The sequence below is a fragment of the Neolamprologus multifasciatus genome, chromosome 1 (genome assembly GCF_963576455.1).
Source record: "Neolamprologus multifasciatus chromosome 1, fNeoMul1.2, whole genome shotgun sequence".
NCBI lineage: Eukaryota > Metazoa > Chordata > Actinopteri > Cichliformes > Cichlidae > Neolamprologus > Neolamprologus multifasciatus.
In genome coordinates, this window is record NC_140439.1 from 25536045 (window position 1) to 25558914 (window position 22870).

Consider the following 22870-nt stretch of genomic DNA (forward strand, 5'->3'; position numbering starts at 1 on the left):
TCATTTCAATGAGATTTACGCTGACAGCACTAGTGGGAACACAACGAACATGACTGCACATTTATGCCGACATCATCCTAGTGCAAAGACAAGTGGAAGCAGAGAAAAACAACAAGCAGGAATGCTACAAACTTTACCCGAGTCATTTAGACAGCCGTTAGCACATGATTCTCCTTATGGAGACCTGATATGTTTAATATGCTGCTGAGAATATAGCCCAGAAGAAGCGTATAGTATAGCTTTTATTTTGGAAAGAGCCATTTCTCTGTAATAAACTCTCTTTTCCAAAGATGAGTGATTCCTCAATCAGATACAGGGCTCGCAAAATCGCTAGCGATTTTTCCAGTCGGGCTACCAAAATCTCTCTGCCCTGCCCGTCGGCCTATCGTAGGAAGGAAAAATCTATGTCAATGCTTTTGCATTCTTTCGGAAATGTAGCTGGGTAATTATGTCATTGGCATCGGTGAGCCACTGTCAATATGTGACATATTGAAATCGCGTTTGAATTTGCGCTTGTTCTTTGCTTTCACTTTGCAATCGCGTGAACTGTGTATAGAGAGCGACAGCACTGATTGGTGAGTGATGATAATTTGCGCACCAATTCCTCTGACATCGTCTTATCGATCATTAGCTTACTATGCAAACATGACAAGTGAAATCTCCCGCAGCAAGCTTAAACATGTGAGAGGTTGATCGCGCAGAGAATCGCTGAGCATTAAGTGAGTGCGTGTGTCAAAGCAGCAGGATATATATTTTAGTTCTGCTGAGCCAAATAAGACAGGTCAGGGTGAAGAAGTGACAGCCAAAGAAAAGCTTACCACAAAACGGAAAAGTTATGACAAATCAGACTATAAGGCAAAAAGAAAGTGCAGCTTTATGGTTTCATGGACAAACGAATTTCTGTGGCTGCAATATGACGAGCTAAATAACCAGGGCTGCACATAAGTGGTCCGCAGGTGTGCATTCCCTGTCAAAATAAAAAAACGCGCACAAGATAAGAAGTTGCAACGCGTGTTTGCGTACATAAGATTTTCAGGAGGAGGACAGACATTTGTTTAGAACTCTTAAAGATGTCGAAGAAACTCCTTTAAGCAATTACTGTGATGTTCCTCCGCCTCCATAGAAATGTCAGGAGTCCGAACCACAAAAGAAGCACGTATTCTCGGAAAAGTGGTTGCAGGAGGTGAGCTGGCTTCAAACAAATGATGAACGCACAGAGATATGGTGCAGAATGTGCCGTGAAAATTTAATAAATGACAAATTAAAAAGGCATGAACTTTTTTTTTTTGTATCAAAAAAATATCGAACCGTGACACCAAAGTATCGAACCGAACCGAACCGTGAATTTTGTGTATCGTTGCACCCCTACTCTTTAGATGCATTTTGACAGGGCTACAGAGAGAGGAGCACATGAGAGGAGGGAAATGGTTCAAAAGGCAAGTCACCGCTCTTCTTCCTCCTCCTCTCTTAACCTGCTCCCTCATTTTTATTCATTCTTCCATATGCTTATTCTGACATATGTCTCCCTACCTCTCTTCCCTCCTTCCACATTTTTTTTCTTCCCATCTGCTCCCCCCTTTCTTCTCTCTGTTTTTCCTCACCCGTATCCTCCATCTTCTCATCCCTTATCGTTCAGAAGCATTTATTTTGTCCCACCTGCCTCTGCTCCCTGCTTCACTCCCGGGGTAGATTATTTTGCTTGCATCTGCTTCTCACTCCTCTCCTCCCCTCTGTTCTTCATCTCCTGCAGTTAGATACCCAGGTGTCTCAAAACATGCACACGCACACACACAGCTGTATCATTTGCAAACCAAGTGATTTGCTGTAAACTGGGAACACACCTTCCCATGTGTGTAATGCTTGGTATTATTCATCTAGCAAGCACATCTGTTTATCATTTTTTGCTGTACTTGTGGGGACCACATGCACACACAGAAATTTTATTCGATCCTCTGGGGGATGATTACTTAGTTTTTTCTGGCATAGTTTGTATTTTGCAAGACAATTAATGAAACCCTGTGTTTTTCCAGCATGAGCGTAGTTCACAGTGTTTGTGTGAGTTTGTTTGTATTCTGAAGAAATCTGGATAAATCCACAAAGCTCCCTGTTGATTCACATTATTGTGATCATAGATGGTGCGTCTGTTACTTGTGGATTCTGATGTCTCTTTTCAGCATAAAGGGACAAAAACTAGAAAAAGACCAGTGTGGGTAAAATTAGTTTTCTGAGAGCCATCTGAGATAAAATTGCAAGCATTCATGTACTTAACTCATTCATTTACTCAACCAGAAAATATTTGAGTTGCTGTCTCTGACCAGTTTGGATGAGTTTTTTCTTTCCGATAATTACTGGTTGTGAAATCCAGTCCTGCAGTTTTCTGACGTTGAATTGGGTTTTTATGGAGCCATGTGAGCATCTGTAGTGCAGACGTACTACACGGCTACACAGTCAAAAATTAATTTTAGCCGATATCAGCACACTTCTTTTGTCAAATGTAAATTCAAGTTGTTCAAGATTTGGCCGTCAGACATTACTGTGAGATCAAACCACAACTATGCATGTTTCTAATGGCTTTATTCCCTTTACAACAAGTAGTTTTATGATTTATATTTGCTTTTAAAATATCACCTTCAAATTTACTACACCTATCTAGCTCCAATGCTTATGTATGATCATATCTGTTTTATCATTGTGGAAATGCAAATATACTCCTACACTTTGAAATTATTGTTAATATAATGCCACCTGTAATCTTTCCAGATGGGGTTTTTATCCTAACCGATTATATCCTTGTTTTCTTTTCTTGTTTTTTTTTTTTTTTAATTAATAGATCTCTACATTTTCAACTTTTGCTTTTGTCTTGACATTATTTAATTATTGTGATTATTTTATCCATTCTTAATTTAAACATGATTCTGAGTAACTCTGAATGAAGTAATAATGACCAAACCTGCACTACGAGCACAAAGGCCGTATTTTAGGTTTGTATCTGTGTTTTTCCTTTGTACAGAATATCTGTTAACTATGGTAATGAGGCAACAAGAAGGTGATGCCTCATCATCCTGTGTGAGACCCCTCAGGTGTCAGTGAATCATCCTCTAAACAACCATTAAGAATTCAGCAAGGGTACATGGTACAGGGTAGACATCAGGGTAGACATCTCAAGATGCAGCTGTTCCCTCCAACTCTCTCTGTGACACACACACACACACACACACACACACACACACACACACACACACACACACACACACACACACACACACACACACACACTTAAATCCGTGTAGCTGCAGATGCCTGCAGGGTAATGATTGGATGAACTGTGCAGACTGTGCTGTTATTGCATAGGTGAACACAGTAGATGGCAGTCAGATACCTTCAGAAAGTGTTTAACACTCATGGATGCTTTGTCTAACATTACATTAGTGTACAAAAGTCTTGAGCCACCTGTCATTTCTTTAAAGTGGTCTTGATCAGTAGTTCTCCAGACTTTCTGGAGGTTTCTCAAAGCTTTTCTTTTTAATCCAGTCCTTGTACCTGACCAGTTACAGAGGAATGTTTTTATTTAAGCCAATTAACACTGACCTATGACTCATTCAAACATGAAAGGTCCTTCAAGGGATGAACCATTGTTGTGGAAACACATGACAGACTTAGCAAAGAGGCAATTTAAATTGTGTCTTTAGGCACTTTATTATTATCAGCCTGACACAAAAACACATTATTTGTTCCTATTTCTTTAGTTCAATCAATGAAAAATGATTACAAAAAATAAAGGCTATTAGATCTTTGACAAATCATGGCATGGTATGGAAACTTGACAGGTAGAGGACATAAAAAGAGGCACGCCTAAAACACTATCTATAGCAGATAACCAGAATCCGAAAGTCATATCCTTGAGAAATTGGGAAAAATTAAGCAAAGACCTGACACATTGCATGGGAGTTGTGTCTGGACCTTCAACTGATTCATGTACTATTTGCCAACCTCAGGGAGAAAAGGCTGAGGTTTGCGTAATTATTCAAGAACTCGATTGAAAGCGACTGGCAGTAGGTCTGTTGAGGGATGAGTCCAAATAGGAAGTTTTTGCTTCCAGTCATTGTCAATATGGTCAGGAGAGAGGTGCAACAATGTCCACAGCCATCTTTAAAATACAGTGGAGACTCTGTCATTGTTCGGGGTGCCTTTCAGCCTTGGTGTTGGAGATTTCTTCAAAATTGGTGGAACTCACAACACAGGAAACTACTGAGAAGTTTTAGTCCATCATGCAGTACCATCTGTAAGACTGATTGTCAACAGCTTCGTTTTTCAGTATGACAATGATCCTAAACTGGCAATGCTGTAAAAGCATACATGGATAGAAGGCACACTATCAGTCGAAAATTGGCCTCCCCAGAGCCCAGACCTCAAGATTATTGAAGCAGTGTGAGATCATCTTGACAGAGAACGGAAAGAAAGGCAGCCAACATCCAAAGTAAAGCTCTAAATGTCTTTCAACAAGCCTGGAGAATTATTCTAGACTACTTAAAGAAATTACAGAAAAGCTTGCCTGAGAGAGTTCAGGCTGTGTTCACCTTCAACCTTAATAGAATCCTACACTTTGGAAACACTTTTTTTTAAACCTTTTATACTGTATTCCCATGCATGTTTGCACCTTTTTATAGGTTGCACCTGCTTCCCTCTTTTCTAGTAAAATATAAAGAAATGAGAAAAAGCTCAAGACTTGCACAGTCTTTGCATTCTAATGCACAGCAGTAACAGTGCTGGCAGTGAGTTTCTGCTGGAATTGGCTCTGCTGCCTTTGCTGGAAGAGCTCATTTGTCAAGCACTTTCACGTTGTCTTCACAATTTCCAAGCACTGCAGAGAAGAAAAAAAGTTTCTTAAGAAGATCATGAAAATGTTTGCTTTATTACTCCAACGTGTGGTGCAGTAGAGACCTTTCACAGTAGCTATCTTTCCTGGATAGTAATGGTGAACAGGGTATAATAATTCCAGATGACAACATATTGACATATATTTACATTTTTTTAAAGTAAATTAAGAAAAAATAAATATTTAATTCATCCCAAAGATTGGAAAGTGACTGTGTTACAGCAGCCAAAAACTTACAAATAATTATTCAATAAATTAAAATCTAAACATTAAACAATAAGGAGCTTAAAATGAATGCTTTCCTTTTCTGTCCATTTGGGAGCAGAGCCAGAACAAATGTTGCACAAACTATTCAGCTGCGTGTTTTGTAAATGGTGCAGAGGATGGTCAGCATGCAATAATGATACACTCACTGATCACTTTATTAGGTACAGCTGGTTAGTACCAGGTTGGACCCCCTTTATGCCCTCAGAACTGCCTTAATTCTTTGCAGGATAGATTCAGCAACATGCTGGAAACATTCTTCAGATTTTAGTTCATTTGACATTAACCTGATGTGATATCTTCCTTTCCATCAAATCCCTAAGATGCTTTTGGGATAGGGATCTGGGAATGGTGGAGGCCATTTGAGTAGAATGAACTCATGAAACCAGTTTGAGGTAATGTGAGCTTGGTGTTGAGACATGGGGGTTTTATCCTGCTGGAAGCAGCCAGCATAAGATGGGTACACTGTGGCCATAAAGGGATGGACATGGTCAGCAACTACACTCAGGTTGGCTGTTGTGTTTAAACGATGCTCAGTTGATACTAAAGGGAGAAAATTTTCCCCATACCATTACATTACCACTAGCCTGAACCGTTGACACAAGGCATCACGGATCCATGCTTTCATGTTGTTTATGCTAAGTTCTGACTCTGTCATCCAAATGTTGCAGCAGAAATTGAGACTCATTAGAGCGGGCAACGTTTTTCCAATCTTCTAGAGTCCAATTTCATCACCCTGTCTAAATTTTGGCCACAGTTTCCAGTTTTAGCTGGCAAGAGCAGCATGTGGTATGGTCTTCTGTTGCTATAGCCAGTCTGCTTCAAGGTTCAACATTATGAACCTTCAGGGAGGCTGTTCTGCATACCTTAGCCGTAACAAGTGGTCAACAAGGAATTCAATTCTCCCTCAGAAAACTGCCACTTCCTGGATGTTTCATTTTTGGACTATTCACTTAGAATGCAGGAAAATCCAAAAAGAGCAGCAGTTTACTAAAACCAGCCTGTTTTGCTGCAACAATCCAGTTTAAAGTCACATTACCTGTTGTTACTTTATGGGGCGATCGTGGCTCAAGAGTTGGCAGTTCGTCTTGTAATCGGAAGGTTGCCGGTTCGAGCCCCGGCTCCGACAGTCTCGGTCGTTGTGTCCTTGGGCAAGACACTTCACCCGTTACCTACTGGTGGTGGTCAGAGGGCCCGGTGGCGCCAGTGTCCAGCAGCCTCGCCTCTGTCAGTGCGCCCCAGGGTGGCTGTGGCTACAATGTAGCTTGCCATCACCAGTGTGTGAATGTGTGTGTGAATGGGTGGATGACTGAATGTGTAAAGCGCTTTGGGGTCCTTAGGGACTAGTAAAGTGCTGTACAAATACAGACCATTTACCCATTCTGATGCCTGCCTTGAACTTGCAGGTTATCATGCCTACATCCTTAAATGCATCGAGTAGCTACCATTTGATTGGCTGATTATATGTTTGTGTTTATAATCAGAACCATTTCGGATTAACTCTGTGTCTCCTGATGGAGGAATCCAAACAGTGTGTTAAATCAGCAACAATGACAAATTACCTCAGCAAATAATCTGTTTGCATTGATATCATTTCAATTTTAAGGCTACAGAAACATCTCCTAGCAACAACATGTCTGGGGATTACGTTTCAGTTGATTCTGACAAAGTTGTACTTTTGTATTTTCTTACTCAGTTGTATATAGCATTTGTATTCTATTTTATTCTACTGTATATAGTATTCTATTTTATTTCATTCCAGTGTTTTCTCATTTCTGCTACATAACTTTGCACTTTTGCTGTAACGAATGAAATTTCCCACCTGTGGGACTAATAAAGGTGATCTTATCTTATACTTGTGGAGTCGCTCCACGTTTCTTTTTGCTGTTTAGATTAATGTCTCGGTCTGTCCAACAAGTCCTGAAGCCAGATAGAGTCACAGTGTGGTCCTGGAAGTGAGTGTGACATATGTCGCTGCAACACTGCAGTGCTCAATGAAACACATCAAACTTCCCCCACTGTCTTCCCTCTAAACCTAAATCAGCTCACGAAGCTCATCCATATTATCATACAAACACCTCATATTCACCACGGTGATCGCATGAACAGCTCCAGCTCTGAAACTCCATCGTCTCCTTCGCAGCTTCTTCAGGAATCACAGGCTTTGCTCCAGGCAATAGAAATGGCAGTAAAGATACTGCCCAGAGCATAATGTGAAGACAAAAACACAAGCAGACTTATAAAACCAGACTTTAACATATTTCCAAAAGAAAATATGGCCATTTAATGTTTGTAGCCATTACAGACTACCCTAGGAAAATAAAATAAAAGTGGCTCAGACTAAAAAAATTACAGTCATGCTCATATATTGGACGATAAGTTAATAACGGAGGTATCATGACAGTCCATGGCAGTGGATTTATGTTAATATTTTTATTTTACATATATACTCACACACCATTACTTGTCATGTTGGAGTGAGACGTACCACGCTGTGTTGACCGCTCAGCCTGAAAATGAGAAAACTCACTCAGGCACGACTGGACAGCCCAGAGACGAGAATACCACTAATTATTAACATACACAAACGCACACACACACACAAACAAAATCTCATGGATGCCATGTAGCAGCCAATACTCGCGGGAAATTAATTATCATGCTACACACACCAACAGAGGAATGCTGAGGTAGGCCTAATTAGGTGTCTGATAGCGTAGACTTAACAAAATTGACCACATATACGCCCATGTGAGCGCAGCGATCTATCCTCCTGCATATCAATGGAGAAATCCAGCATTTTTCAGTCACTTCACCTAATTTTGAGTGACAGCTTTTTATTATTTCTTTTTTTCTAATGTTGATGTTTCTCCCTGTTGTATTTCTTTCACTTCTGGATTTTTTAATTCTTCGCTAATTTCTATTTTATCCACATCTGTGTCATAGACGAGGCGTTTGTGTTAAAAACAAAACATGCTTGTGTTTGTGCTTTCCTGATTTACAAAGTCATAAAAGCATATCGCTGTTGTTTGTAGGAAAACAATTAAAGTAGGCACAACATTATATACGTTATACTTCACTGACTCTGCTCATTTCTTTTTAAATGGCGTTCATTGTAAACTGTGTAGGAAAAAAAATGGATTTTTTTTCTTGTAAAAATACTTACTGCTACACATTCAGTTTAATTTGATCTAGAATTTGATGACTATTAAAATTACTGAACATATTCTACTGTGAAGGGGATAACATACTCTGCAAGATGAAAGGGAACCTTATGACGTAGGATGAAGCATTGTCTTGATTAATCGTCTCTTCTGATGTCTTTCGAGTCTGTGTGTGCCCCCTTTGAGTAAAAAAAGTTATTTTGACTGTTTTGTGATTGATTGTTGATTCATGTCAGGAAAATCCCAATTGCATTTTTTCCAAAAACCAGTAAGACCAAAGATTTGTCTCATTTTGTTTCTTAAAACGCTGGCCAGTTCCTGGTTGTCACAATACTATTATTATTATTATTTCTGCACAAGTGAGCTTTTCAATCATAATAAACATTGAACTTGTTCTTCCAAACTTTGTGGCACTAATGAAGTGAAAAACCTTCAAACGGCAGACACAGCTCCACTGTTGGTAAAGTTGTTTTCTGTGGATGCTTCTATTTATTCGTCATCTGTCTTTGCTGTAGCTGTAACCCTCCCAGTTCTTAAGAGTGTTCTTGCTAATTACCATTAGCCATTGAGCCATTCAGCAGTGCAATTTTACAAATGTGCAGGCAGTAATGTTAGAGTGTTAGTAGTGTTAAGTGATTGTGTACCTTTGCCCTGTTAAACAGATTTAGTGATGGATTATTATTGTTGTTGTTGTATATTAATGAACTGTGTGAGTTAAATTTATACAGGCCCCTCGTTTGTCAGTAGGAAGTATTACAATCTATTCAGTCCACTTGAAAAGCCACAGTTGACATTTTATCTGTTCAGAATTATAGTGATGCCCAGCACTAATATACTGTATATAAAAGATGGACAAAGTAATTTAAAATATCAAGTCCTTTAAAGCTGCATTCTTTTTATTGGCAAACGGGGGCTACTGTTTGTTTTTAAAAGAAGTCGAGGTTGAGTATAAATCTATGGGAAACGAGTGTTAGGTGGAATCTACACAGGAAGCGGTTTACAGTGACGTGGCAGCAAGAATACACTGAAAGTCAACAACATTCAGGGAAGAATATCAGTGATTGCCATATGTGGTAAATGCATTATAGGGTTACCCTGGTAACCATGCCTGAAAAGCGTGTTGTGGAAGTTTTTCCACTTAAATAAAGTCTGCAGACGAGCGGTGAGCGGTAGCTAACATTCTTTTATTCCCATGCACACAACATATAAACAAGCTTGTGAAGCCCCTGCATGACCACGGGGCAGGGTCAGCTGAGTCTCACTGAGCCAAAGTCAACCTCTCAGTTAAATACCTTCTCCAGGAACAAAAGGCAGTACACAGCTGTTTCACACCTTAAGGTTCACACTCCCTTGCTACTTCCCAGAGTCCTCAAGAGACAAAAGACTGGTCCTCTGGAGTTCCTGTTTTCCCCCCAACATCTTTGCTACACCCCCTACCATTTGTCTTAAGTATGAGTGTCAGACATGTTAAAACAATGAAATAATGTGATTAATACCTTAGTGAAAGAAATTCCTCTACAATCCCACCCTTTGATTCTAAAATCAAGAATCACATTAAAACCAGAATTTCTTTCCTGACATTCTGTATATCACATCAACATTATTGTACACTTAAAGGAGTTTCACACTGTGTATCCTCACTTCACTGTTCTCCCACCACCCTTTGTTCATCTTTAATCTTCCCCACAATCTAAGCTCTCACATGCAAATGGAAACAACAATGATACAGAGGAAAGGTCTTCTCCAGAGTGTCAAAGTACTTTGCATGGCAAAGTGAAACAGCATTAGGTGGTCAGTCTCTGTCACAGTTATGGCTCCTGGTGTCTGTGCCATTTACAGAGTCATAATTCCAACGCTGATCTTCCTTGCGCTGTCACTTTTGGAGCTTGGCACGCTCTCTCCATCCCTCGATTTCTGTTCCAACGCAGCTGTAGATTTAAGGCAGAGCACGTCGTACACCTTAGTTGTCTTCCTCAGCGTCAACGTCGAAACTCTTTCATTTTATTTTAAGATTTTGCTGTTCAAAATCTCCTCATGACAATCCTTTGGAAGCCCACTGTCGTTTGTCTGTTGTCCTGCAGATGGTCCCTGCTTCTCAGTGGTCCTCTTGAAGCGTTCTCTCCTAGTCATAGTTTGCATCTGCGCCTCAGTCAATCCTTCCATATCCTTCATGTCATGGTTCCTGCAATTTAAAAATGAAAACTTCCCCGGAAAAAACCCTCTTTTGCCCTATGTTAGCTTAGCACAATTAGACATGCACAATAAAGTTGTGCATTGTCTCTTAAAAATTCTCAGGGCTTCTCCCCTGAAGTAGCTTCACTCCAGGCCCTGTCGTAAGAAAAAAAACATTAGCCAGTGGTGTGTCCTGCTGTAAATCATGTGATTAGATCATATGATTAGCCCTCTGCTGTGGAAAAAGTGATATAGATGTTAGCGCAGCGCGTCTGTATGCACACTTTCTCACAGTGACCTCTGCACTGTAAACAATACAAGGTCATGAATAACACACCCCTGGTAAATTCACAAAGACACAGAAAGTGGCAATTAAAAGGTTAAGTCAGCACGGCTCAAAAGCCCATGCAACCCATTGCTGTCACCTTTCTGCTCCTGTAAAAAGAAACATACATACATACATCCACCCTTTTGTCTTTCTGGGTGGAGGTGCAATCTTGCATATTGGTGTCAAGTCAGTCAAGTTTTTGTCAGTCCAGTCAGTCCCCGTGTTTATTGCTGATAGCAGAACCTCTTGTGTCGCAATAAGTTTCTACTGCCAGCAATGACGTCATTTCAAAAAGGAAAAAAAAGAATTTAGACTGGATTACCTCGCTGAATCCTTTTTGACAGGGACTTGTTTTCTGATTGTCCCAAATAAGTGGCTTTCTCCCAAGCCCATTTTAATTTTGGAGAAGCTCACTTGCGATTGATCAACATGTTGTATAGCGCTTTCGATTCCGATCTTGCAGGCCTGCTTGAAAAAGAGAAAATTGCCAAACAAAAATCTCAGTGCACTGTTAAAAATCAAAAAATATGAAGGCCTAGTTTAGAAGTTGTCTAAGCATACTCCCTTAGAATGATAAAAAAAAAACAAAACTAATTGGCAGGTTCAAAGTGGTACCAAAAGAAAATGCATCAGTAAATCCCCAAAACTTTCATCCACCAGTCAACACACCTCACACAACAGCAATATTCTATTAGAAAATGAGTTTTTGTTTTCCCCATGTACCCAGATGTGTGTCATGATAAGACCTCCCTCACACATCAGAAACCAGAAACTCAATAATCTATTAGTCCCCACTCATCTGACCCTCCCGCAGCATTCTGTTCACCGCTGATTCAATCATCCTTCCCCAAAAATAATACTAGTTCACTAGTCTATGTATCACTTCTTAACCTACTAAGCTAACCGGACAAGATGATGGTAACAGAAATGCATGCTTAAAATGCTATTTGGTCTTCATGAGCTTCATTGCATGTGTGTTTGTGTTAGTAGGATTAATGCATTTTCTGTTTGTGTAATTTTTGTGTACCTCTTCTTTTTGCGGTGCTCCAGACACTTTTCAATTCTCCACGCAAGGCAGTCGTTTTTTCCTTCCCAGTTTTCCTAAACCCAAATTTTATTCCCACACTACAACAGCATTCCTCCATGTTGTCCCCTTCTCCTTTGACTGTGGTCTCATCTCATCTCTCCCCCTTGCAGCAGTCCAGTGAGAGTCAGTTGTCTTTCAGCTTTGTCCTGTTTTCCACGGTCTCATTTTGCCATTTTTGCGCCGAAAGTGGCAAATGTCCAACTCAAGCAGTCTTTTCAAAAGTCCATTCACACACAGTGAAGGTGCAGCTCGTTGGAAATGCACATCCATCCATCCAGTCATGATGATGCCATTTTTCTCCTTGCTGTCGCTGTCTTGCACAGCTGCTGCTGCTGGACCTTTTCTTCACTGCTCAGGATGCTGCTGTGAGCTCTCGAGATCCATCTCGTTGTTCTGGAACTGCATTTCTTGTCTTCAGGGAGAGATTCTTGGAGCTTGTGTTCTCAGGGTGACAAACACGTGGAAGTTAAGCTGTAAAACAATTTAGCCAAAGCTTGGCTTGAGTGTTTCTAATGGTGTTAACCTATAATTTTCTTCCGACTGCTGCACGTGGAAAATTGATCCAGGTCTGTTCTTCACCTGCAAGTGACACACTGAGACATTTTGATCATTCTTCTCATTGCTTAAAACAACACCTCTCCCCTCTCTGGTTCTGAATTCCCTTTTCTTAAAAACCCAGAGAGATTGTAGTTGTTCTACGTTGAAAAACACCAAACCCTCTTCCTATTTTGCTTATTTTTATCAACAATTTTGCTAATTTTGTGTGTGTCCACCCTAGGGGAGCTGGTGGCCTGCAGTACCACCTTCTCCCTCTAGTTGGAAACAACTGTTACACACATTTCTACACTCCTCTCTCTCTCTCTTTTTTTTTTCTTTGTTTTTGTTCCCCATCTTCAACATTTTGTAACCCAATTTTTTCACTGTTTTTTACACACACATCAACGTTTCCCACACAACCATTCTCTGCAATCTTACACACTACACATTTACTCAATTCTTACCACAGTCACGTATTGAGTTTTGTCTCTGGCCGCCTGGTGGAACGTCTGCCGATCTACTGGATCTAGATCCCATTTTACTACACGAGGCGTCCCCCGTGAGGCCCTTGCCTTCTACGGACCAAGGAACGAACACCGCCACTCCGTGCACTATAGTACACAGAGATGGATCCCGACAGTGTACCCGAACCGCCGTTCCTGTGACGTACTTGGACCGAACACAGGTCTGGGCCGGCTTCTCCCCAACAACGTGCGCGAGCCACTGTCCTTGTGATGAGCCGTACCCAACACAAGCCTGGGGCCTCAAACCACCAGGTTTTCCTCCCGGAGACTCGAACTCCGGGGTCGGCCAGCGTTCCCCCCCTCGGCCAGACAAAAAACTCTCCATGACTGTATACAAGTTAGCTACAACTCACCCATCTGCAGAAGTCCCCTCAAAATCGATGATCTCGGTGGTGACTGAAACACACGGCTCCGTGACTCCTCCATTTCCTTTGCTTCAACAGCTGGTAGGACAAAGGTACCTTTTCCCCCAGGGGTGATCAGCCCGTCCACGGAACCGTTGTTCAGCGACCACACGGACCACCCTGCTCGCAGCGCCATTTTGTTGTGGAAGTTTTTCCACTTAAATAAAGTCTGCAGACGAGCGGTGAGCGGTAGCTAACATTCTTTTATTCCCATGCACACAACATATAAACAAGCTTGTGAAGCCCCTGCATGACCACGGGGCAGGGTCAGCTGAGTCTCACTGAGCCAAAGTCAACCTCTCAGTTAAATACCTTCTCCAGGAACAAAAGGCAGTACACAGCTGTTTCACACCTTAAGGTTCACACTCCCTTGCTACTTCCCAGAGTCCTCAAGAGACAAAAGACTGGTCCTCTGGAGTTCCTGTTTTCCCCCCAACATCTTTGCTACACCCCCTACCATTTGTCTTAAGTATGAGTGTCAGACATGTTAAAACAATGAAATAATGTGATTAATACCTTAGTGAAAGAAATTCCTCTACAAGCGACAGCAGCAGGAGATGAGCGTTTCACTTCCCAGGGGACGCCCCTTTATTGAATAGAACATGGATGATTCCTATTATGTTCATAAAGAACAATAAATAGGATGTAAGTTAGGGCAAAGTGACCTTATGGGTGTGTCTCAGGGTTTCTCAGTCAGATTGATCCCTCAATTGTTAGGTACACTTTAAAAAAACAAGGTGGTTGTGGTAAAAAAACCCTCAGCTCCAGACTTCACTTAGGAGCTTAATTAACCAGTGGGTAATGTTACAGTTTCTGTGTCTCTTACTGGACAATCTTATTAGGAAAGTCTGTACATCTGCTTAGAATATCTATTCAACTCATCACATCTCAGCAACTTAGTCATGTAGACATGGTCAAGACAACCTTCTGAAGTCAAAAACTGAATATCAGAATGAATAAGAAAGATGATTTAAGTGACTTTGAACATGGCATCAGATGGGCTGGTCTGAGTATTTCAGAAACTGCTGATGTTCTGGGATTTTTCTGCACATAAATTTCTGGGGTTTACAGCAGCTCACTGGGCAAAAATGCTTTGATGTCAGAGGTCAGAGGAGAACAGCCAGACTTCTTCCAGCTGATCGGGAAGCAGCTATAACTCAACTAACTATTCATACAACGGAGGTATGCAGAAGATCATCTCTGGAAGCACAATATATCAAAGCATACAGGGTTATAGCAGCAGAAAGCCAAGAACAGGAAGCTAAGGCTACAAGACTGAAAAATCACCGTGTGGTCTGATGAATCCTAATTTCTGTTGTGACATTCAGATGGTAGGGTCAGAATTTTGCATAAACAACATGAAAGCATGGAGCCATCCTGGCTTGGTTTCAGTGGCTCAGGCTGGTGTAACGGTGTGGAAGATATTTTCTGGGCACACTTTGGCCCCCATTAATACCACATAAGCACTGTTTGAATGCCACAGTCCACCTGAGCATTGCTGCTGTCCACATCTGCTACTAGCAGCGTGTACCTAATAAACTGGCCCCTGAATGTATACATTATTAGATATGACACTGACAGGTGGCTTTAAAAAGAGAAAATATGCGAGTGAAGGAGTCAAATGATGATGTTAGGGGAGAAAAAATGACATTGAGAGCAGGAAGTGTGTCGTGCAGAGAGAGAGAGTCTGCTTTTTTTCTACGTGCTACTAATGAAAACCATCTAATATTATTCATGAGTTTTCCTACTGTGCCTGCAGTCCAGCCATGGAGCTGCCATCCAGAAGACTATCACTTCACACAACATCTTACAGAGACACAGAGGGAGACGAAGAGCAGAAAAAAGGCAGCTGGAAGAAAGAGGGAGGAAAGGGATAAAGGGAAGGAGCGGTTGACAGAGGAAAAGTGGAAGCATAATAATAACAGAGCATGGCTGGAGATGAGATGGATGTGCTTCCTAGGGGGAATCATAATCTCTGTATGGAAATGAGTCACTTCTATTAAACAATGGAATAGGGTTATTTTGCTGACTAACTAGCTGATGAAGACTAAGGAATGTTGTATCCTTGTCATTTATTATCAGTTTCTATGCCTTTTGTTTTTTTGACCTTCTTGGTCTGTTCTTGTTGTGCACATCTATATTTAGACTATGTTAAATCAGTTGATGTCACACATTGTACTGCATCAAGGAGCATATGTTCTTGAACTTGTATTGCTTGTTGCCTGGAGGCTAGAGCAGCGCCATCTTTGTATTTGAATCATGAAGTACTGTGTAGAAAATGTAAAGTATGCGTGTGGGTGGGTGTATGAACCGAATGATCCCGAATACAACACTTGCTCAAACTGATAAACTTCAGGATGTTTTCGATGGCGTGGTGGTAGAAATTTCAGAAGGTTCACGTCTTTTACGCGATTTTTGCTCTATGATTGGATTTTCGTTGCCCAGTTCTCTGATGTGAAACGAGTAAAGTATTTGTCTTCATGAGTGTCATACAACTCCTTAAAGAGAGGAAATATTCAATTACCTTCAGCCAAGATAAAGCGTCTTCAGTCCTGCTGGAATACCTGGATCATGTGACCGTATCTGTTCTTGGTGCTCATGTCTGAGTCAGTGCTAAGTGTTTATCAGCCTTTAGGCGATCACCATAACAGCAGTTTCTGTGCTGCAGCTGTACATTTATACTGCTACTGATAAGCTGTCTGGATTTCTATCTGTTGTCCCATATCTGCATGCGGTTCACTTTTCTCAGTGACCTTTTGTCTCGTTTTGTTTGACAGGTTTTTATGTTGATATTGGTCATTTGAAATGTTATTCCTTTTCATCTTACAGTACAGTATCACACTACCAACCTTTGTGCCCAAATGTACTCTCTAAATGTTAGGATTGTGTATTGATGTATTCAGAGAGGCCCATATGGATCTTTTTGTAATTCTGCCTTTCTACATCACTACACATTAAAATCAATCAAAAACGTGATCGCAATACAGACAGCTTTAATTAAAGAGGTCTAATCAAATATTTAATTAAATGTTTAGGGATTACAGCCATTTTTATAAATAGTCCCCCAATTTCTGAGGTACAAAAGTAATTGAACAAACTAGCAGCATTTTAATTATAAGAAATATTTTTAATAGTCATGGACATCACCAAATGCTGTGTTTTCCTCCCTTAAGGTTTCTGCGAGGCCGTTACTGCAGACGCCTGCAGCTGCTGCTTGTTTAAGATTCTCTGCCTTCAGCTTTGTCTTAAGTATCTGAAAAGCATGTTTTATTGGGCTGAGATCAGATGACTGACCTGGCTGTTGAAGAATAGCCCATTTTTTGCTGTAAGAAATTCTGGTGTCATTTTGCTTTTTGGAGTATGCTTTCAAACAGTTTCAATCAGTAGTCAAATTACTTTTGAGATGCTAAAAATTGGTGGTTATGCATAAAAATGTCTGTAATTCCTAAACCGTTAATTCAGTGCTTTTGTTGCTTCAAACACATCTCAATCATTTGACTTGGTGTGTTGGTGTAAAAATGTAAAATAGCAAAAATCACATCATTGTTTTAGATTTAAGCATGTCAGTGGCCAGTGTTTTATCTGTTGTCACTATAAATTTTGTTCTGACTTAAGATTCAAACATAGTATGATGAAGTGTTAAAAGACTTAAAGGGGCCTTTTGGTTTTCTGTGTTTTCTTTTGTTTGCCTGTGGTAGCCAATCAGAAGAAGTCTGGCTTTAAAGAAGGGTGAAGGGGGCAGGAAAAAAAATTAAAAAATGAGAAGAATAAAAATATAGAGCTGAAAATCACAACAGGTCCTCCTTAAAACAGTTCTCTCTTCTTTTTTTTAATCAAGATGTTATTGTTTCCCAGCACAAAGCAGGTGAAATTAAATTTTAAAAGACAAAAAAAAATCATCTAATATAATAATTCAGAAACCAATCATTCCCAGAGATTGTTTAGCTTATTCAATGGTTTTCTAGCCTGCAAAAATATGAACAAATCACATAATAAATGATTTGGATACATGATTATGATGGAATTCAATTTGAAACAGATATTGAACACGTGATGTCATTGTTTACCTTATAATGGAAAATTGCCTAATATATGCTGTACATGAACATGCAGTGTAGCTTCTACAATGTGCAGCGTCCGAGGGGTAACAGTGAAAGGAAACAAGTACAGAAGTTTAAAAAAATGGGATTGTCATCAGGATTGCTCTCTGGCCTGTGGAAGATGGATGGATTTCCTGTGCCTTGCAGCTTTTAGTTATGATCTGTCTGTGTTTAGGTTTGCCCTTATCCTATCTGTTGTTACTACTCTGTGTCTCAGACTCCAGGCATGTGTTTCATGAACTGTGGGTGGCTTCCGTGTTTCTGGTTGGTCTCAACATGACAAGAATAACTCTGCTTTCACGAAACTCTGTCCCAGGGTGAAACTATAAATTTAGGGTTGAGTTCCAAGCTGGAAAGGCAAATAGGACACAGCAGCATAACAAAAAAGGGGTTGGGGGTGGGGTGGGGGAAGACAGATGGGAAGGACAGCTGTAAAATGCAGAATCTAGAGAGCAGGGAGGGGAGAACAGGAAAGAGAAGAGTGTTTTGGAAACTTGTACAAGACTGAAGGCGCCTTGAGCCAAATACAACAATCGAGTCTGGTCACACGCTGATAGATGAAACGCTCACAGGAAACACTTAACTTCTGTCACTAATGTTGACGCTCAACAGCCTTTGGTCAGACCTGCGCCGCATTTGTTTATATTACATTTCAGATTTTGCCTTTAAGCTCTTTCTAATGTCATCTACTGCATTCATAGGTCCAGCATGTCCAATCTAATCAAATGTGCCGCTTTCAGTAAGATAAGCCCTGGCTTAATGTATTTAAATCCATCATAACATTTTTTTCCATTATCTCATATTTCATGTGTGAGCTCATAACACCATCCGCTGTCAGATTTAATTAGTAGGATTTTATTATTTTCTCTATTTTCTTTTCTTATTATATGATAAATCCATAAAGACTTGCAACTTATTATTGTATATTAGCTCACGCTAAACCAGCCTTGGGGTGTTCGGCTGTCAGTGCTTATGCTCCATTGTTGGTAATGTGAAGAAATCCTTTAACAAATGAATGCTAGGTTCTAAGCACTCTGCTTTGTCATTTGTTTCATGATTTCATGAAGCACGTGTCTGTCATACAGTGGTCTACCATAGAGTTAGAGGGTTTTTTTGTGTTGGTTTTTTTTTTTACTGTCTCTATCTTTTTTTTTTTTAATTTTATCTTCTTTTGTAGAAAATAAGCGATGAGCTCCTTGGCTGTAAAATTAATCCTGCGTAGAAGTCTGAGAACTACAGTGTGAATAAACCTGCGCCTTTAAGTATAAGATGTGACACAAAGACTTTCTTTCAGTGGGATTAAAAATGACTTAATTCGAGAAAAAGTAAAATCTGACTTTCAGAATCAGACTTTTGAAGCTGATGGTACATTTTAAATCTGTAGCACCGTGTAGAAATGTTTTCTGATACTCGCTTCAATCTGTTTTCCTCCCATGTGACAGGTCAGGCAGGTACTTTACTTTTTGATCCATTTTCCCCGACATGAAATACTTAGCACTTATTAACAGGTATCTGTGTCTGTGCATTGCAGCCATACAGTTTATCAATGCATCTTGCTAACCAAGCTTGCTGACCTTGGAAACTGGTCAAGTGGAAGACAAAAAAAAGAAGAGGCAGGCCTAAAAAGCTACGTACAGCAGATGAACACTATCTGAAGGTCATGTCCTTAAGAAATACTAAAGAAATCCATTAAAAACCTGACAGAGGACCTGAGAGATCCATCTGGCCCTTCAGTTTGCTGTTTACTGAAGCGTCATCAAAAATGTCTCAGTGGAACGGTGACTGTCAAGAAACCACCTTTTGTTAAGGAAGGGAAATGGTTAGAAAAGGGGGCAGTATGCCAAATTACACAAGAACTGGATGGAAATTCAACTGGTCTCATGAAGTGATACATTTAGAAATGTTTGGTTCAAATCATCAATATCTACAGAGGAGGTCAGGAGAGAACTGAAGTGTCTGCAAAACTGAGGGTCTGTGATGGTTTGGGGCTGAATTTCAGCCACTGGTGCTGGAATTTTGAATGCAGAATAGTTCTGTCAGGTTTTGATCCACCATGCAAAACCATGTGGGAAGGATCTAATTGGCAACAGCTTAAATTTTCTATCCATCCTTATTTATAAAGCACCTTAAAACACAAAGTGGTGTGCACTGGAATTAAATAATAAAAATACATAAGATATATATTTATAAAAAAAGATTTTTCAGTATGACAATGATCCCAAACACACTGTGCTAATTCAATAAAACCATACTTGGATAGAAAAAACACAAGGGGACACTGTAAGTCAGCGGTCCCCAATCCCCGGGCCTCGGACCGGTACTGGTCCGTGAGTCGTTTGGTACCGGCCGCGAGAGTTGAGGCTCAGGTGTGAAATGTATGGTTTTCAGGGTTTTTATCGTTTTTCAGCATTATTTTGTTATCATTTTGATCGTTAACTCGGTTTTCCTGGGTCTTTTCACGTGTGTTGTAAATAAATCTTCTTTTTTTCGGTACCGGTACTAGTTTTATTTGTTGTATTTAGCTGCGACACATTAAAGGCCGGTCCGTGAAAATATTGTCGGGCATAAACCGGTCCGTGGCGCAAAAAAGGTTGGAGACCGCTGCTTTAAGTCATGGATTGGCCTCTCCAGAGCCCAGACCACAATATTGCTCAAGCATTGCGATCATCTTGACAGAGAACAGAACAAAAGGCAACAACATTCAAAGAAGAGCTTTGAATGTCCTCCAAGAAACCTGGAGATCTTTTCCTGAAAACTACTTAACCCTTTAAAGCCGGTTGGAGCGGGCATGCTCCATTTTACATAACTATTTTTAAATCCCGGTAGCACTGCAACCCACGTAAGCTAGCGCAATCATTTCTTTTGCATATAAAACTGGAGGAGTTGCACTTACATTTTATGCCATCAGCTTGTCCTAAGTCATGGTTTCCTTCCACATATAGCTTTGCAAAAACTGCATTAAAGCACTTGCAGCAACAAAAACATAATATTCCAGAAACACGCTTTGCCGATCTGATCAGCTGTTTGTAACACTTCCTACGTCCATCAGCGCGAACTGTCGCATGTCCGCCATGACCTGCCCGAAACCGGAAGTGACGTCATTTTCGCGGAAATGTAGTTTTTTACCATCAGGGCCTTATGAGCCTATACTGGTGTTTTTAAAAGTTATGTTTGACTTTATGACTTTCTGTGTCGTTTCTGGGATAGGAATAATATTGCACTGCTGGAAATAGTTTATTTTATTGCATATGCTGCTTTTTTGCAAGTTTGCAGTATAATATTTATTTTCGTTTTTCCTGCAGTGTATAAAAATTGGTGTATTTCAAAAATAAAACTGTGAAGACACTTAAAGTAAATTTCCTGTGGTGAGAAACTATTTTGTGCAACTTTTTTGTATTTACAGTTTTGAGGGATAAGCCTCTTAAATTTCTCTAACTAGAAATATATGTTAAAAAAACAAAAACGATTTTCAATTCTTTTGTAGTTTATTGCATTTTTTGCAATTTATGTAATTACTATGCACTTAATGCATACATATTATTAAAATATTGGCTATAATACTTGTATTGATGTATATCCACTTGAAATGCTCCCAAAAATGGAACTACAGCATGTAAAAATATAAGCTCTGGCGGACTTGGTTGTATGCTAGGTCTTAAAGGGTTAAAAAATAAATCACTGCACCTATTTCTCATTTTCCTAGTAAAACATAAAGAAATGAGGGATGGCTCAAGACATTTGCAAGTATAATAAATAATTGATTTGAATAGCCTACATTGACTTATGTGTATGCACTCATACACACACACACTGAAAAGATTCTTGTGAGTCACAACTTGTGTGTTTTAGTGATGCCCCCACTACTGGCTGGAATTGGCCTCATGAAGCAGGCTGACACTGCGGTGCTCCGGCTTGTTATCAGGCTGACAGACAAAGTGGAAAGGACAGCAGTATCACTCAGAGAAACGCAGCAGACCTCGGAGGCATACGCATACTCACAAAAATACACACAACCACCACCACAAGTGGACACACAGCTGTCACATGTCGCCGTTCCGACACAGGCAAGTTATGTGATGTGGTGAGACTAACTGATGGTGACGGTGAGGAGAGTGCACCTAAAGTATTGCCCTTAAACAACAATCGAATTGGAGATGGGTAGACAGATAAAGTGAGATAATGGACGCACACAGTGAGTTTAGTGCGATGAATAGAAAAGGATAAGACGACATCCTTTCACGGTGAAAGGTCAGCACAATGACAGAAGTATGCTTGAGCTGATTTAGGGATTTGTTTGGTGATGCTGAATTTTAACAGTCTCAAAAAGTGTTTAACATATATGGAACAGCTGAATGTTTTTGTTCAAACACTACAACTGTCTGTCAGTACAGGAAGACTGGCATCGCAAGTTTCGACATCTAAAATCCTGGTCCCATTCCAGGCCACCAAGACCTTTTAAGTCATCTCTAGCACTTTCTTCTCTCCGCTGGAGCGTTTTTGTTTGTTTTTTTAAAGACCGTGATTCAGTCTTTGAATATTTTATGTCTTTAATGCCACACTTTCTTCTTTTTAGTTAAGAATGTGCGCAGAATTAACACAACTTTTCAAAAATTCCTTCTGTCTAGACGTGAGAGCTTGTTGAGGTGTTCCCAGTGCAAGACGGCTCGCTACTGCAATACCGCTTGCCAGGTACAGTGTCTGTGTTTTTGTGTTTTAATCTTTTGGGGACAAAAATCAAGTTCTCATAATGTAAATCATTACATTTTAAAGTGTACACTTTGTTTATGGCTTGTAGCTGGGGTAATAATGGCTATGATGGATGTGTCTGTATACATCAGTGTATTTATATCCTCCTTCTGCAGAAAAAAGCATGGTCAGGCCATAAGAGAGAGTGTAAATGTCTGCAGAGCCTCCTACCCAGACTTCCCACTGACTCAGTCCGTCTAGCTGCGAGACTCATCTTTGCCTTGGTATGTTGCTGGACTTTCCCACTGTTCAACTCAGTTAAACTAAATGTGCTCAAAGAAAGCTGCTTAATACCTTTCCTTTTATGCGCCATAATAGGCGGGCATTCCTGCTCTCAGAAAAAACAGACTTTAAAGAAATCCATGTCATGTTTTCTCAGTGTATGAAAGTTTCAAGGACTTTATCTGGGAGCAACAATAAATACAGCACATAATGCGCATCGATAGGAGAACGATATTTCAGTAACACCAGAGTGAACTGCTGAACTTCTCTTTTTCTATGCAGTTAAGTCCGTCTAAGAGCAGCAGTGAGGAGCTCTACACTCTAGAAGAACATGAATCACGTAAGTTTGTCTTGCAAGTGTCTGTGTGCATTTTACCTAACTGTAATAAAGGTTTATTAGAAAATGTTTGCTCTTTCACCTGTGTGTTTATTTATATATATAGAGA

The 22870-nt window shown here is 40.2% G+C and overlaps 1 protein-coding gene and 1 long non-coding RNA gene across 4 annotated transcripts in view; both read left to right on the forward strand.

The window, feature by feature from the left end:
- smyd3 (SET and MYND domain containing 3) overlaps positions 1–22870 on the forward strand; it is a 104936-nt gene that overhangs the window by 16216 nt on the left and 65850 nt on the right. For all 3 annotated transcript variants that reach the window (XM_085168375.1, XM_085168360.1, XM_085168366.1), the window contains 3 exons: positions 22082–22145; positions 22319–22426; positions 22707–22764. In XM_085168375.1, coding sequence (XP_085024501.1) covers positions 22082–22145; positions 22319–22426; positions 22707–22764 — 230 coding nt within the window. The remainder of the gene's footprint in view (positions 1–22081; positions 22146–22318; positions 22427–22706; positions 22765–22870) is intronic.
- Positions 1375–20219, forward strand: LOC146525848 (uncharacterized). Its single transcript, XR_014875342.1, has 2 exons — positions 1375–9426; positions 13905–20219. It is a non-coding gene; the product is annotated as an uncharacterized LOC146525848 (long non-coding RNA).